A 15,011-nucleotide genomic window follows, 5' to 3' on the forward strand; every position below is an offset into this window, starting at 1 on the left:
TATGAAGATTTGATATCGAAAAATGACGATTTAGATGAAATTGAAAAACTGTGCAGAGTTTCAAATATTTTCGAAATGGTCGCTCAGGATCGACTGACATGCTCCCGTGGAATGCCTCAGCCGCGCCTCTTACCGCACGGCCAAGCGCGAGGCTTCACACGTCGACCCTGACCAGAGATGTATTAGTTTATACTGAAGAGCCTCTGGCGGCAGTCGACGTGTGCTACTACTCATCCCCGTTAAGTATCCCTATTTGCTTAGCATACACAAAACAACCCAAGTAACATTTTAAGTTTTATAACGCTCTTGAAGACCATAATTTACTCTCCAAGAGTGTAATAAAATCAGTATAAAACCAAAATGTTTCTAGGGAATCCAATCTTTCAAGTACTTCAACAAACACAGGTGAACACAAGCCATCTGACTAAAAGTACACCCGAACCTTTGCTTCTGGCTATCGCCGGATTCCAAAAACGCCCTCTGAATCTTCAGATAGCACAGCAGATTCCAGAATTGAAGCAGCAATCACCCCACGAACATTTGCCTTACAATGGAATATATGCGGTCTTCGCTCGCACGTTAATGAATTGCAGATACTGATATCGAAGTACCATCCTGTAGTCATCTGTTTGCAAGAAACGAATATCGACGCACGCAAGAATCAAGCGCTGACCAGACTCCTCGGAAGCAACTACCAAGGAGCAGGTCTTGCTATTAAGAGCGGAACCCCTTTTGAACAGGTTCACATAACAACGACACTACAAGCAGTTGCGATTGAAGTAGACACCCATGTGAATGTCACTGTCTACTCACCACCGAAGAACAAGGACGTCACTACATTATTCAAGGAATTTGTGCAGAAGCTTCCAAAACCGGCCCTTCTATTAGGGCACATGAATGCTCACCATACCGCCTGGGGTAGTCGAAAAGGTACGTCAACTTCGGAAGCAAAGAAAAGAGGAAAACAAATCATAGAAACTGCAGTTGAACACGACATGGTGGTACTCAATGATGGATCCCATACCCGAATAGATCCAGTCACTGGTAACTTCCAGGCCCTCGACATATCTCTCTGTTACGCATCATCCGCTGCAAAATTCACCTGGAACGTCCTACCAGACTGTGCGGACAGCGACCATTTGCCTATCATCATCATCATGCCGAATTACTCTGAAAAAACGGGCCAACGAGACAGGTGGATTTATGATACAGCCAACTGGAACCTTTTCGAGGAGACAATAAGTAAAGAGTTGAAGCCTGGGCACTTATTATCAATGAAGGAGTTCTCAAATAAAATCATCTCAGCAGCGGAACTAAGCATCCCAAGAACATCAGGAAAAACCGGTCCGAAGTCAGTAACATGGTGGAACGAGGACGTGAAAGTTGCGGTAAAACAGAGACGGAAATGCTTACGTGCACTTCGCCGATTAGATACAGATGACCCTCGTAAAAAAGCGGCATTGGATAAGTTTCACGAAGTGCGATCGGTGAGTCGAAAACTGCCAAACATAATGCCAAACAAAGATGTTGGGAACAATTTGTAGAAAACATAAACCCGCAGAGCCAACCTAACCAACCAGGTATGGAGCAAAATTAACAAACTTCGAGGAAAACGAAAAACCACTACCATCACGCTGAATCTTTCAACAGGAAACACCAACGATGGACAGAAAGTAACCGAAGCACTAGCTGATGAATATGAAAAGAAATCATCCGATTTAAATTATCCGGACAAGTTTAGAAAACTTCATACTGAAGATAGGCAACTTCCTACCCAAACTCAACGTGCAAATGTACACAAAATATACAATGAAAACTTCTCAATGGAAGAGCTCATATGGGCTCTCGAAAGACGAGGAAGCTCTGCGACTGGTCCTGATAATGTAAGCTATTTGATGCTACAGCGTCTCCCATACAGTGCTAAAATTGCATTGCTGGGACTATTCAACCGTGTATGGAACGATGGTGCATTCCCCCAGAAATGGAAACTTGGCATGGTTATTCCTATACCGAAAACTGATGCCGATCGGAGCAAAGCTGAAGGATATAGGCCAATAACACTCCTCAGCTGTCTTGGAAAACTCTTCGAGAGAATGATTAATCGTCGCCCCATCACAGAACTAGAAGCCACAAATAAGCTGAATTCCCGTCAGCATGCTTTCCGAGCAGGTAAAGGTGTCGACACTTACTTCGCAGATTTAGAATCATTATTGCAACACGAGAAGGACGAACACGTAGAAATTATCTCCCTGGATATAGCGAAAGCCTACGACACAACGTGGAGACCCGGCATACTTCGTACCTTGAGAAATTGGAAAATTTCGGGCAGAATGATGAATATGCTAACTAGCTTCCTGTGCGATAGGTATTTTATAGTAATGGCTGCTAATGGCTGCCACTCCAATCTTAGAAAAGCGGAGAACGGAGTACCACAAGGATCCACACTATCCGTGATACTATTTCTAGTGGCAATGCAAACAGTATTCTGCAAGATTCCAGACGGTGTAAACATCATTTTGTACGCTGACGACGTAAACCTTATAGTCAAAGGCGAACAACACAGAACAGTGCATACAATTCTACGACAAGCAGTCTCCGCTGTACATGATTGGGCCGCTAACGTCGGATTCTCCATTGCACCTTCCAAATCAAAACTACTTCATGTCTGTGACGTGCACCACCGAAAACGAGGTCGAGCTATCAGGCTTAACACTACTCCTATTCCTAGAGTTAGGAAAATGAAAATTCTTGGAGTAATATTGGACTCAAAGCTCAATTTTTTGCAACATTTTATGGACGTCAAGAAAAGTTGTAACAGCAGAATTCGTATTCTACAAATGTTGGGCTCTCGGTTGAAAAGAAGCAGCCACGATACACTTTTGAAAGTAGGATCTGCTTTGGTAACCTCGAAATATTTTTTTGGCATTGGACTTACCAGCATCAGCATAGATAATATGGAACGAATATCAGGTCCAACATTCAATGACGTAGTGCGCCGAGCATCCGGTGCATTTACAACTAGCCCCATATCTTCAATAATGGTCGATGCTGGATGTCTACCCTTCCGTTTTGCTTCAATTCAGCGACTAGCGCAATTAGCTATAAGACTTGTGGAAAAGGATCCCAGAGCAACGGACTTCCCAGTCGTAAGAAGAGTAAATCAACTGCTTCAACAGATGTCAGGATTCATACTCCCAGAGGTTAGCCACATCTCGAGGACACGTGACAGAGATTGGTACGCAAAAACACCGCACGTGGACTATCAGTTGCGGAAAAAATGCGAGCAGGTACCAACAAAAGAGTTGTACTTTCACATTTGCCAGGAAATGGTCACCAACAAGTACGACTCCTACGAACAAATCTATACCGATGGTTCAAAAGATGGAAACTATTGTGGGGCCGGAGTAGCCATGGCTGATGAGAATGTGAGCCACTGCCTACCAAGCATGTGCAGCGTATTTTCTGCTGAAGCTTACGCTATTAATATCGCCATATCAAATTTAGCAGGAACTCGAAATGCAATCATATTCTCCGATTCTGCAAGCTGTCTGGATGCGCTACTAAGTGGAAGATCCAGACGTCCATGGATCCAAAGTATCGATGAAAAAAATATTGCGAGCTTCCGGTAGCGGGTAGAGCAGAACTACCAAAACGGACAAAAAGCAACTAAGACTGGAGGGCTAAAGCACCAACAAAACAGCAAAAACCACAAATCTTCAATTTAATACATATATTTGGGGATTGATCCCACTTTCCTTCCTAGCTCCTAAGCATCTCTCTCTTCTCCTTTCTCTATATCTTCATTTTCTTACAAACTAACATTTGTCTTCCTTACTCACGGTAGCTTCGGGGCGTCCCCCTACGCTTCACCTGCACGGCAGTCATTTCGCCACCGCGATTCTCGCATGCCGTTCCCGAGGTTCTCACCGACGGTACTCCTCTGCTGGAGACCCCTCTGGCCGTCCAGCACGACCGGGTAGCTGGATGGGGTCCCTCCGAGGCAGTCGATCCTCTCGTCGGGATGACGATGTTTCCGCACGCCACAGTCACCAATCTCGCACCAGTGCACACCACCCGACAGTTCCGAAGTCGGTCCACACCGATGGCTTGGATCCCCTCGTCGAGGCTAGCACGCCCTTTTTCTCCAGCCGAACCGCATCGATCGCGCACCGACAGCTGACGAATTGGATCCGGCACAAAAACAAAATCCGGCACAAAAACCCCAGTCAGTGGGGTGATATTGGCACCGCTCGAATTCCTCCACTAAACCAATGGCCTTCAATGACTTTGGTCGTTGTTTGCTGTCACTGGAACCGTTTTCGTCCACTCCTCAGAGCGACAATCTTTGATCCATCGAATCCTGGCTCACTCAACGGACAATGCGGTAGCGATTGATCCGCAAGGATGGAATTCCGCTTGCGTTTACCGGATGGTTAAAATGTTCTTCCTACCGAGTGGATGAGACCAATGAATTCTGCCAGTTTCCACGATGCTAGCGCTCCTGTCCTCGTAGGGAGGTTTGTATTTGCCCGGTCCTGCGTCACAGCCGCTGTTCCGTCCACTTTTGGTCGGTGGTTTCACTTTCTGCGCAACGTGCGTGTAAAAAAAACTTCAATTTATGCCGCCTGCGTGATGGCGGTGTGATCGCAGCGGCAGCACAGAAAAGATTCCTTTTTTTCCGCTGTTCGGAGTGCGTGTGCGTGTGTTCCCTAAACTGCATTTTTGCCGCGTTGCCTTGGAATGCGCTTCTTATTTACAGTGGGGATGTGTTTGTGGTACTCGGGATTCATCCTCAGTATTTGATTCCGTCCAGATACGATTGGACCAATATTGCAGCGCTCAATATGCGTCTATACGCTTCAAATTCCGTACACTGAATGACTTGATGCCAGTTTCTCCTCTCAGTCATACCCCGTCCAAAAGCTTTTTTTTTTATTCCGTCTCATTCTAATGAGCTGTTGAAGCATCATCGTAAAATGCTTGCTCTTTCTGCCCTGCTCTTTTCCGAGACAGAGAGCTCACATCTATGCATTGGCACGAACCTATTTTCGCTAGCTGTCATAAACTCCATCGAAGCTTTTTCTTCAACGCTTCGAGTCTTCCGGTATGCATCGCTTCCGCTTTCTTTTCGCAAGCTTTTTAAACTTGCGTTTGCTACACACGTTATCTCTGGTTGAATTATGCGTTTCACACGATAAAGAAATAAACCCGAAAACGTGTCAAAAACCTTTGAAACTGTTGCATGTATTGTCATGTCCATTATATATCCTACAATATTCCCCTCCCCTACTCTCATCTGATCACTAAGATCATTTTTTTTTTTTTTTTTATCCAGTCTCGTTAATGAAGAGTATACTAGTCGTTCGATAACTCTAAAACTGTTGCAACTATCGTATTGCATGTTAAAAAGCATTGCAGTTAAATGATTTGCAGTTATCGAACGTCTACTGTAATTTGATGCCAATGCCCATGCATTAATTTTCTTCCTGCCTTGTGACACGTGATATTGTTTGTACATAACTTGAATTAGCTATAGCACTATTCGCGACTACGAAGGTAAATTCTGCACGCACAGTCTGACAGTTCCTTATGGGATTTTACTGTGGAGGAACAAGAAGAGGAACTGTCTCCAAACGAGCATGACGTCACGACATTAAAAGGTGTGATTTCATATGCGCATGATGCACGATCAAACTTGCGTTTTAAAAAAAACGAACCCAACCATGCTTTCGCTCATCTATAGCTTCTACTATTTATCTATAATCTATATTAACTTTCTCACATGATTCGGTAAAATGTTAGTCGGCACAAAGAGACATCCCTTGGCAACGGTGGCACCTCCTTTGTAATCACGTCGGGACTAGGGACGACAGCAGATTTGTTTTTTTTTGACGGCTCTGCCAGCTTTTATCAAGCAGGTTGTATTATTCATTAATATAAGTATATAACCAAACCCTAGTCAAACGTCAATCTGCGATGTCGCCCATCGTTGAGATTGCTTCTCCTGTCAAATACAACGGAATAAACAAAGAAAAATTCCCGCGGAACCTCCTCTTAATAATTAAGTATTAATCAATATAAATTAAGTCTCGGTCATGATACGCATCTATTAGTAATACTACAGCACGATATCCGATGAAATTTTGCTTGTTTTCCCTGAGGTGATGTCCATACAGCAAAATCACATCAAGAATCAAGACCCGATCCAAAACTTACCATGCTGATCCTAAACCCTCCGTGAACAATACCTACGGCCAAATATGTAAGTTTATGCTACAGTGTTTATACGGTTTATACTTTTAAATCGCCTGTTTTGGGTTCTCAAATTTCTAATGTAACGATCCATATAGATTTTGACCAATATATTTGTTTACGGCTTTAAAATTTTAAAATGAAACTTGTTGCTATTTGAATTTGTCCATTGGAGCAATTATGAAGTTTTATCCCAAAAATATAAAATATATTACTACAATAATGTTTGATTTATGCGTTGGAATAACTTTAGTAACTACAATGTGATTTAATACTGATATTGAAACTAAAATGAAAATTTATAGTTACATTGTAAGTTTATTATCGATATAAATGGTAAATTATCAAATCAATCAACTTATTCGTAGATTCTGTAGACGAAGTCATCATTAAATCTAGCTGGCATTTTTACTGTCTCTCTGCGGCGAAGTCCTGGATGCACTAAATTACCTAGCTCTTCCTTATCAGCTGTTGCATTATCAAATTCATTAGATTTTAGGTTTGCTGGTGATGAACATGGGGCCTTCTTCATATCATTGATACTTCTTGTATATTGTACTCCGTTACCACTGATGACAACCATCTTTGACCCTTCCTGTGCAATTACGGTGTATCTTTCCGGCGAGAACTTTGGGTCTACTTTAGATGTCTTGTGCTTTTTCAAGAAAACGATATCTCCAATATGTATGTTTGATGGCTCTGCTCCTCGTGTACTATCCGCGTATTTTGAACTGGTTAGCTTCCCTTCGGCGTCTAATTCTCGCACGTTTATACGGTCCAGTTGTTTGTTTTCCACATCGTTCCAGAGGCTCGGAAAAGTACCCCTGTACTTCCACCCAACGAGCAGTTCAAATGGAGTTACATTCAATCTAGAATGTGGTATTACAGTATTGTGTTTATGAACGAAAGACTCCAGTTCGTTTCGCCAGTTTTTAGACTCCAATTTGGCCGCTGATAGAACCTTAATTATGGCTTGATTCTGCCGCTCGACCATCCCATTTGACTGTGGACTCAATGGAATCGATTTCCGCACCCTGACGCCCTTTTCCTGCCAAAAGTCGCAGAATGCCGAGCTCTGGAAGGGCGGTCCATTGTCACTCTGGATTATGAGTGGTAGGCCCCAGCGTTTGAAAATATCCAACAAGGCCAAATTCGTTGCCTCGGCGTTAGTACGGCGCATCTCAATTACCACCAAAAACCGTGAATATGTATCCACTACCATGAGAAATTCACCGGATCCATACCCCGGTACCATTAGGAAGTCTATTTGAATTATCTCCCACGGGCCTTCTGGAAGTTCTTGTGATGATAATGGAACCGGCGGGTTTTTCCTAGACAAAAGTACGCACGTTTCGCAGTTTTTGATAAACAGAAAAATTCACGCATGATGCGTTTCATGGCAACCTCTCCTATATGTCCGCTGTGAGCCGATGTAAAAGCTTTTTCTCGCAATGTCTTAGGTAGGATTATCCGATCTCCTTTGCACAACAAGGATCCTAAACTATACATATTCTTCCTGTGTGGTTCGTACTTGCGCAGTTCAACTGGCCAAATGTTGTGTTGTAAGGCCAAACGCAGATTTTCCATTTCTTCGTCCTTTTCTGAGCAGCTTTCAATCTCACTTATTGAAATTTCCATGCAACCCGCATCTAAAGCGCAAAGTACATGGGAATCGTTGTCTTCCTCAAAGGCTTCTGGCTTCTGAGTTTCGAGTATTAATCTTGACAATGCGTCCGCAACATTGTCTTGTCCACTTATTCTCTCCATCGTGAAATCGTATGATTGTAATCTTAATGCATATCCCTCTGCTCTTGCGAATGCTCTTTTGCCGATACGATAGTTGGAGTGGTAGATAAACTCATTTGCTGTGGCATCAGTGCGTACCACGAATGGTCTACCCGTGAGGTAGAAGGTGAAACGCTCGATGCCCCAAACTACCGCCAATGCTTCCCTATTTGATTGAGGGTAGTTCTGCTCAGTGCTAGTGAGTGCCTTTGAAGCGCATGCTATTATTCTGGGCGATCCATTTTTGCCGTATTGTACCAATACAGCCCCCAAACCAACCGCAGATGCGTCAACAAAAAGTTCCGTCTGGTCCGTATTACTGAAATATCCAAGTGTCCTTATCGCTATTATCGCATCAGTCTGCAATGAACGGAACTCAACTTCTTCATTGTCGGTCCAATAGAATTTGGAAGAGTTGACAAGCGTTCTCAAATGCTGCGTCTTTGTTGCTCGATGAATCAGGAATCTATCAACAAACGTGACTAGTCCAAGAAAGCTTTTCAGTTCAGCACATGATGTTGGACGCTTGAAGTTCTTTATTGCGCTGATTTTATCCTGTTCGATTCGCCAACCTGCATCTGTCAGTTGAAATCCAACGAATTTAACACTTTGGCTGCTGAACACACATTTAGATTCGTTGATTTGTACATGATGGTCTTTAAGTCTAGCTTGAACTTCTTTCAGGTTCTTGTCGTGTTCCTCTTTCGTTGCTCCAAAAACTAGTACGTCATCAAGGTAGTTGATGACACCATCACAATCAACAAGAATCGTTCGTTCCATGATTTCCTGGAATATGTCTGGCGAATTGCATAATCCAAACGGAAGTCGCATGTATCGAAACATTCCAAATTCAGTCATGAAGTTCGTTAAATGCCTTGAGTTCTCATGTAGTGGAACGTGAAAGAAGGCGCTCGATAAATCGATGGTAGAAAACCATTTGGCACCTTCCAGTTTTGCCAGAATTTGGTCTAAGTTGGGCATCGCATATGGGGCGCGCAGAATGTATCGGTTCGGTCCTCGTAAATCAACGACTAGTCGGAAATCACTGGAACCCTTTGGGACGACGAGCATTGACGAGCAAAATTCAGTATTCATTTCTTCTGTGACTCGTTCAATTATACCTGCTGAAGTAAGTGCCTCAAGACGTTTTGCAACTGCGGGTTTCATTGCAATCGGTACATTCATGTATATATAGCGGCATGGTGGTTTGGATGAATCGTAGTTGATCAATACTGGAGCAATGTTGAACTTCGGGAAGATAGATCCGGAACAAATAAAAGCAATATTATGCCAATTGTTGTCTATATCGCATTCATGAGAGCCACGTTTGATGGGAACTGCTATCCCCAACAGCAATACACTGTATCTTATTGCTGTAGCCCTGCTTAATAGTGATCGCATTTCTTTAACTACATAAAACTTCTCGAGGAGCTTTGGGCGATCTTCCGAAATATGTAGCAAGGCTTCAAAATTGCATAATACCTCTATGCCACTCGAACTGGCGTATGCTTTCAATCGCCGATCGGTTCCTGTCTGAATATTATGTAATTCTCTGTTGTATAGCTCATTTCCAACCAACTGTTCGAAAATCGACTCCGTCACTGTGTTGACCTGTGCACCCGAATCAATTAGGAACTCACACGGCATTCCGGCGACTGTAGCTTTAATTATACTGGTATCAAGCGTCTCAACTACTGTTGCGATTGCAGTTTCCGTATATGAGTTTTCCTATTAATTTAAAATAATTAGTTCCTGAAAATTTGGTTTAGAATCACCTGTACGGGCCATTTCAAGAATATATCATAACCAGACATTTTCAATGAATGAATTTAATAAGGCAAATCAACATTTTATTGAAATACGAGAGTTCTGGTCATTATGACATACATTAATTATTATTATTATCAAAAAAAAAACACTTCTTGTCAGCCCTTTGGTGAGTTTTTTGTAATCAAATTAATTTTCACTTACAGGTTTATCCGTTGTAACTTGCTCAGCCATCGTCTCCTGTTTAGCTGCTACTGCTGCAACTTCCAGTGGATCTTTAGCTGGCATCCCTTCATCATGGAATCGCTGTTTTCTTGGAGCTACCGGTCGATTGCATGCTCGCAGTAGGTGACCCATATCCCCACAATTGTGACACTTCAGATTTATAGCGAAGCATCTTTCTGCCGAATGATAAACGCTGTTGCAACGAGTACAACGTTCGAGCACATGTGAGTTAGATCCACGCCATACCATGCCACCTCTCGCAGATCGCTGACCGCGTCCGCCACGTATATTGATTCGCTGCTGCGGAGTTCTGGCATAGGCCGGAGTTGCACGATTAGCAACAAAGCGAGAAAGTCCGGCTTCTACCTTCACCGCGTTCACAGGTGCCAATGTTGTATCTGGTGTCACATGTTTCTTTGAGACATATTCTTCATTCAATCGTATTGTTTCGATTTCTCGAACTTTATCGATTAGATCCGCCAAAGATGATTTACGACTCATCATTTTGAGCGCCGCGATTCTTACCTCTTTATACCTGGCTTGTTCAGCTACTGTACTCAGGATCTCTTCAAGTTGCTTTCCATCCGGGTATTCGCATTGCCTCGCAGCGGTTGCAACCCTTCTAATGAAAACCAAGTCCGATTCTTTCGGATGCTGCATCATAAGAGAAAGTTTTCTACGCTGTAGCATGATGTCAGATGTAGAAGCAAAATACATCTTTAGCCGCGACATAGCATTGGAGTAGGGGAAAATTCCTTCGTCAGGGACATCGCCAGATGATACTGTTGACCTGTACATTTCAAGGAGTTTCTGACCTGCCTTCACTTTGAAAACAGCGAACTGAGTTGCTTCCTCTGTGATACCTGCCAACATCAATGAATTGGTCAACAAATCCTGCCACGCGTCGAAGTCAAGCCGCGAAATATCTTCGCCTTCTATGCTTGGCTTGCATTCCGGAACACTAATTGACGACACGGATATTTGATTCATCGATGTTACAAATCGTGAAAGCTCGTTAGTTGGGTCCTGTGGTCTGGTGTGATGTTTTGTACTACTTGGACCAAGATCGTTTTCGAATTCCACACTGTTGACATCTCCGGTCTCGCTCTGTGCGGATGACAAGCTGCTTTGAAGCGCTCGTATAGTTTCCTGTGCTTTAGCCAACTCTTCGGTGAGGTTAACGTTGCTGGAATTCGCTTCCGACAGCTGTTGCATCGCCACGCCAAGTTTTGATTTCTTCTTTTTCTTCAATGGAGCCACTAACGGTATATTTCCTGCTGTAGAATTCACTTTCGGCGGTTGTGGCCTCGCAGCACCACGCTTGGATTTTTCCTTAATCTTCAATAGAGCCCCTTCGTGCATCACCACCTCCTCAGAGAAATTAGCTTGTCTAAGGCTGCGCTTCTTCAACTTTTTCGTTGGAGCCATCTCCTGTGACTCTTTAGTGAGTTTAGCATGGCCGAGGATATGTTTCGATGGGTTTTGTGCTACGACCTCCAACTTCGATTTCTTCTTCTTTCTGAAATTTTTCAATTCCGTTTTATTTGCAATTATCACATTTTTCTTGCGTTCGTATTTAATAGTAACTTATGGTAAACCGGTGTGCAATAACAATTTTGCGAATATAATCGCGGCTTTTTAACAAGTTCGATGCTTGTTCTCATTCAAAAACTTTTTTTTTTTCTTCTGGCTTACCTTTATTTTTTGCCTGTGGCTCACCTTTTTTTTTTGCCTTTGATTCACCGTTTTTGCTTTTGCCACTGGCTTACCTTTATTTTTTGCCACGTGCTTTCGTTCTATTGATCAGCTTATCTTATTTTTTTGCCGACAAAATGGAAGATTTTTTTTTTTTTTTGCCACTGGCTTACCTTTATTTTTTGCCATGTGCTTTCCTTCTATTGATCAGCTTATCTTATTTTTTTGCCGATAAAATGGAAGCATTGTTATTGCAAACGGTATTTTTAGTTTTTATATGCATGGTTACTAGGATTATACTTACTTTACGGGAGCATCAACCACGCCATTGTGGTACTCGGGATTCATCCTCAGTATTTGATTCCGTCCAGATACGATTGGACCAATATTGCAGCGCTCAATATGCGTCTATACGCTTCAAATTCCGTACACTGAATGACTTGATGCCAGTTTCTCCTCTCAGTCATACCCCGTCCAAAAGCTTTTTTTTTTATTCCGTCTCATTCTAATGAGCTGTTGAAGCATCATCGTAAAATGCTTGCTCTTTCTGCCCTGCTCTTTTCCGAGACAGAGAGCTCACATCTATGCATTGGCACGAACCTATTTTCGCTAGCTGTCATAAACTCCATCGAAGCTTTTTCTTCAACGCTTCGAGTCTTCCGGTATGCATCGCTTCCGTTTTCTTTTCGCAAGCTTTTTAAACTTGCGTTTGCTACACACGTTATCTCTGGTTGAATTATGCGTTTCACACGATAAAGAAATAAACCCGAAAACGTGTCAAAAACCTTTGAAACTGTTGCATGTATTGTCATGTCCATTATATATCCTACAGTGTTGTGCGTTTAAATCGGCAGTTCATGTTTTGGTAATTGCACGGCGAAGAAACGGTTGCGAATTATGATGATAATGAGCTGTATAATGACTTTCTTCATAGTGAGTTTTGCATTTCCTAAAGCGTAATACATGTTGCAATATTTAACAAACCAGACGTAACAAAAATTAAAGGCAGAAACATAACATTTGGCTGGATACCGGGCCACTCCGGTATTATTGGTGACGAACAGTAAAGACAGTAAAAATCAACCTCTACTAAATATCCCCATACCAGCGCAAGATGTCGTGCGCACAATTAAAAACGACGTATGGAATACGTGGCAAACAGAATGGTATCAAAGTCAAGAGCTACTAAGGCGAGTTAAACAATCTTCCGCAAAGTTTCCAGATCGTGCTAATGCTTCCGAGCAACGGGTTCTTACACGATTAAGGATAGGGCATACACGGCTCACCCACTCGTATATCCTAAGCCAAAACAGCCCTCCAATATGCAACTGGTGTGGAGTTCAAATAACGATTCATCACATATTAGTCGAAAGCAGGGCAGATGATACATCCAACAGAGGTCTGCTTGTGGTATCAACGGATCAATTGCTGAATACTACAAAACAGCACAGAAAAGGAATTTACCGTTATAAAATTTGTAAAAGAATGGAAATTATTTTAAAAAAATTGAATTTTGTAAAACTAACTTAAGGTAATGTTTACTTTGACATGAATGCCAGAGGACTGGTGATGTGTCGGAAATGTATAAATAAATAAAGAGGATTTTGTCAAACTTCGATGTAAGCTTCAATATACAGCATACACTACGTGGTGCAAAAATATCACTCTACGTGAATAGAATACCCATGTAATGAAAATTAGCCACGACGGGATTCATAATTGAATGTGAAATTCGGTTACAAGATGTATGTACCAGATCCCAATTTTGAGTTTCTTTGATTTTAATGATAAAATCATTGAAATTTAAATTCAATATATCTTATTTTCAACGAGACCATCCAGTATTGGTCTCGATAATAAAGAAAACAATCTAAATTTTAAATGATTCATCGGAAACAACGTACAGCAAGCATAGAATAAAAAGATCACAGTTGCTCGTTGTATCAATATTGATAGTGGTGCCCTTGAAAACGTGAGGTGAAGCAAAATTGGATTCCATAAAGTTCGTCCTTAAGCTATCGTTTAGTCTGATGAGGAATAATTAATTCACGAGAAGGCTAATAGTCTGTTATACCTGGATTGGCTCTTTTCCAGGAAGTGGAGATACAAGAGTGACTATAACAAGATAGGCTCTCACTCTGAAGGCAAGAGTTCGATTCCCTTGATCCTATTTTTATTACTTTTCATTAAAAACATGAAATGGAACCACCAAATTGAAGCACGTGTAAATTTTAATCATTTTGTATTATGAATAATGTTGTTAAACATAAAGTTCAATATATTACAATTACTTGAACAGAAATTTACAGGTTTTTTTTCGAACTGTGTGATGGGAAAGAAGAAAAACTGTTTCTCGTTTCCCGAGAGATCTCTAAATAACAGAAGATACTGTGTTGGCAGAACCACAAAGTACCGGGGGAGGAGGATTGATAAACCTCGAAAAATCTCTCACCTATAGTGACCGCCCTAACAAAACTACCGCTTTCGCCTTTCTTATATACAATGCACCAAGCGCCTCCACGCTCAGCTCTCAAAATAAAAGCGGAATCATTGTTGCTTTGTTTTCGATGCCAGCCACAAGCATTTTAACTTAATGGGCTCCCGAGTGCAGCTATGTTCGAGAACTGCTGATTGCGGTACACATAACCATTACAATGAATTCTTTATTAGATCTACAATTTATTTTCGAAAAATTCCATCTATGTTCTAAAGCCCAATAAACTGTTTCTTCACACTCTCACTTATAATCACATCTGAGTACGTGATTGAACGCCAGTTGATATGTTTTTTTCTCGTTGCGAGTGTTGCAAAATGCGTAGGTAGCTGAGAATTCTGGAACACCTATCGCGTCCGCCTGAATCGTCACAAAAAAGCGGCTGTAGTCACGTTAACAGTACCGTACCGTTTGTTCATAAAAAACAACTTCCATTCACGAGTAAAGTCTCACCGTGCCGCCATGTGGTATGATGGTGTTGCCGAGCTTGGTGACCGGAATTGCCAAAATCACTTTCGCCCAAACAAACCGGCACCGTCACATTGAGTAAACATGTCCAGTGTATTTTTGATCGACAATAATCACACGTTTGGTAGTATGCACTCAAGTGGAAAAAAAATCTTAGTATGTTGTTAAAAAGAATTTGTTTGAAACAAAGAACAATATCACTCAGTCTTACAGAACCGGTCGTATGTAGAACGACGCAACGACGACGGCCGGAACGAACACCTCCACATGGTGTTATCTTTGGTGATGGCTGCAAGGGTAGACCCATGGGACAATTTTACCCAGA

At 42.1% G+C, this 15,011-nt stretch overlaps 2 protein-coding genes across 2 annotated transcripts; both read right to left on the reverse strand.

Annotated features, from left to right (window-relative positions):
* Positions 1 to 6,610: 6,610 nt before the first annotated feature.
* LOC134206130 (uncharacterized protein YagA-like) lies at positions 6,611 to 7,507 on the reverse strand. Its single transcript, XM_062681818.1, has one exon. The coding sequence runs from the start codon at positions 7,505 to 7,507 to the stop codon at positions 6,611 to 6,613; it is 897 nt and encodes a 298-aa protein (XP_062537802.1).
* Positions 7,508 to 9,886: 2,379 nt separating this feature from the next.
* Positions 9,887 to 12,365, reverse strand: LOC134208339 (uncharacterized). Its single transcript, XM_062684337.1, has 2 exons — positions 12,029 to 12,365; positions 9,887 to 11,548 (listed from the first exon to the last, which is right to left on the reverse strand). The coding sequence occupies exons 1-2, from the start codon at positions 12,070 to 12,072 to the stop codon at positions 9,994 to 9,996; spliced, it is 1,599 nt and encodes a 532-aa protein (XP_062540321.1). The 5' UTR covers positions 12,073 to 12,365; the 3' UTR covers positions 9,887 to 9,993.
* Between the last annotated feature and the right edge of the window lie 2,646 nt (positions 12,366 to 15,011).

The sequence above is a fragment of the Armigeres subalbatus genome, chromosome 1 (assembly GCF_024139115.2).
Source record: "Armigeres subalbatus isolate Guangzhou_Male chromosome 1, GZ_Asu_2, whole genome shotgun sequence".
Lineage (NCBI taxonomy): Eukaryota > Metazoa > Arthropoda > Insecta > Diptera > Culicidae > Armigeres > Armigeres subalbatus.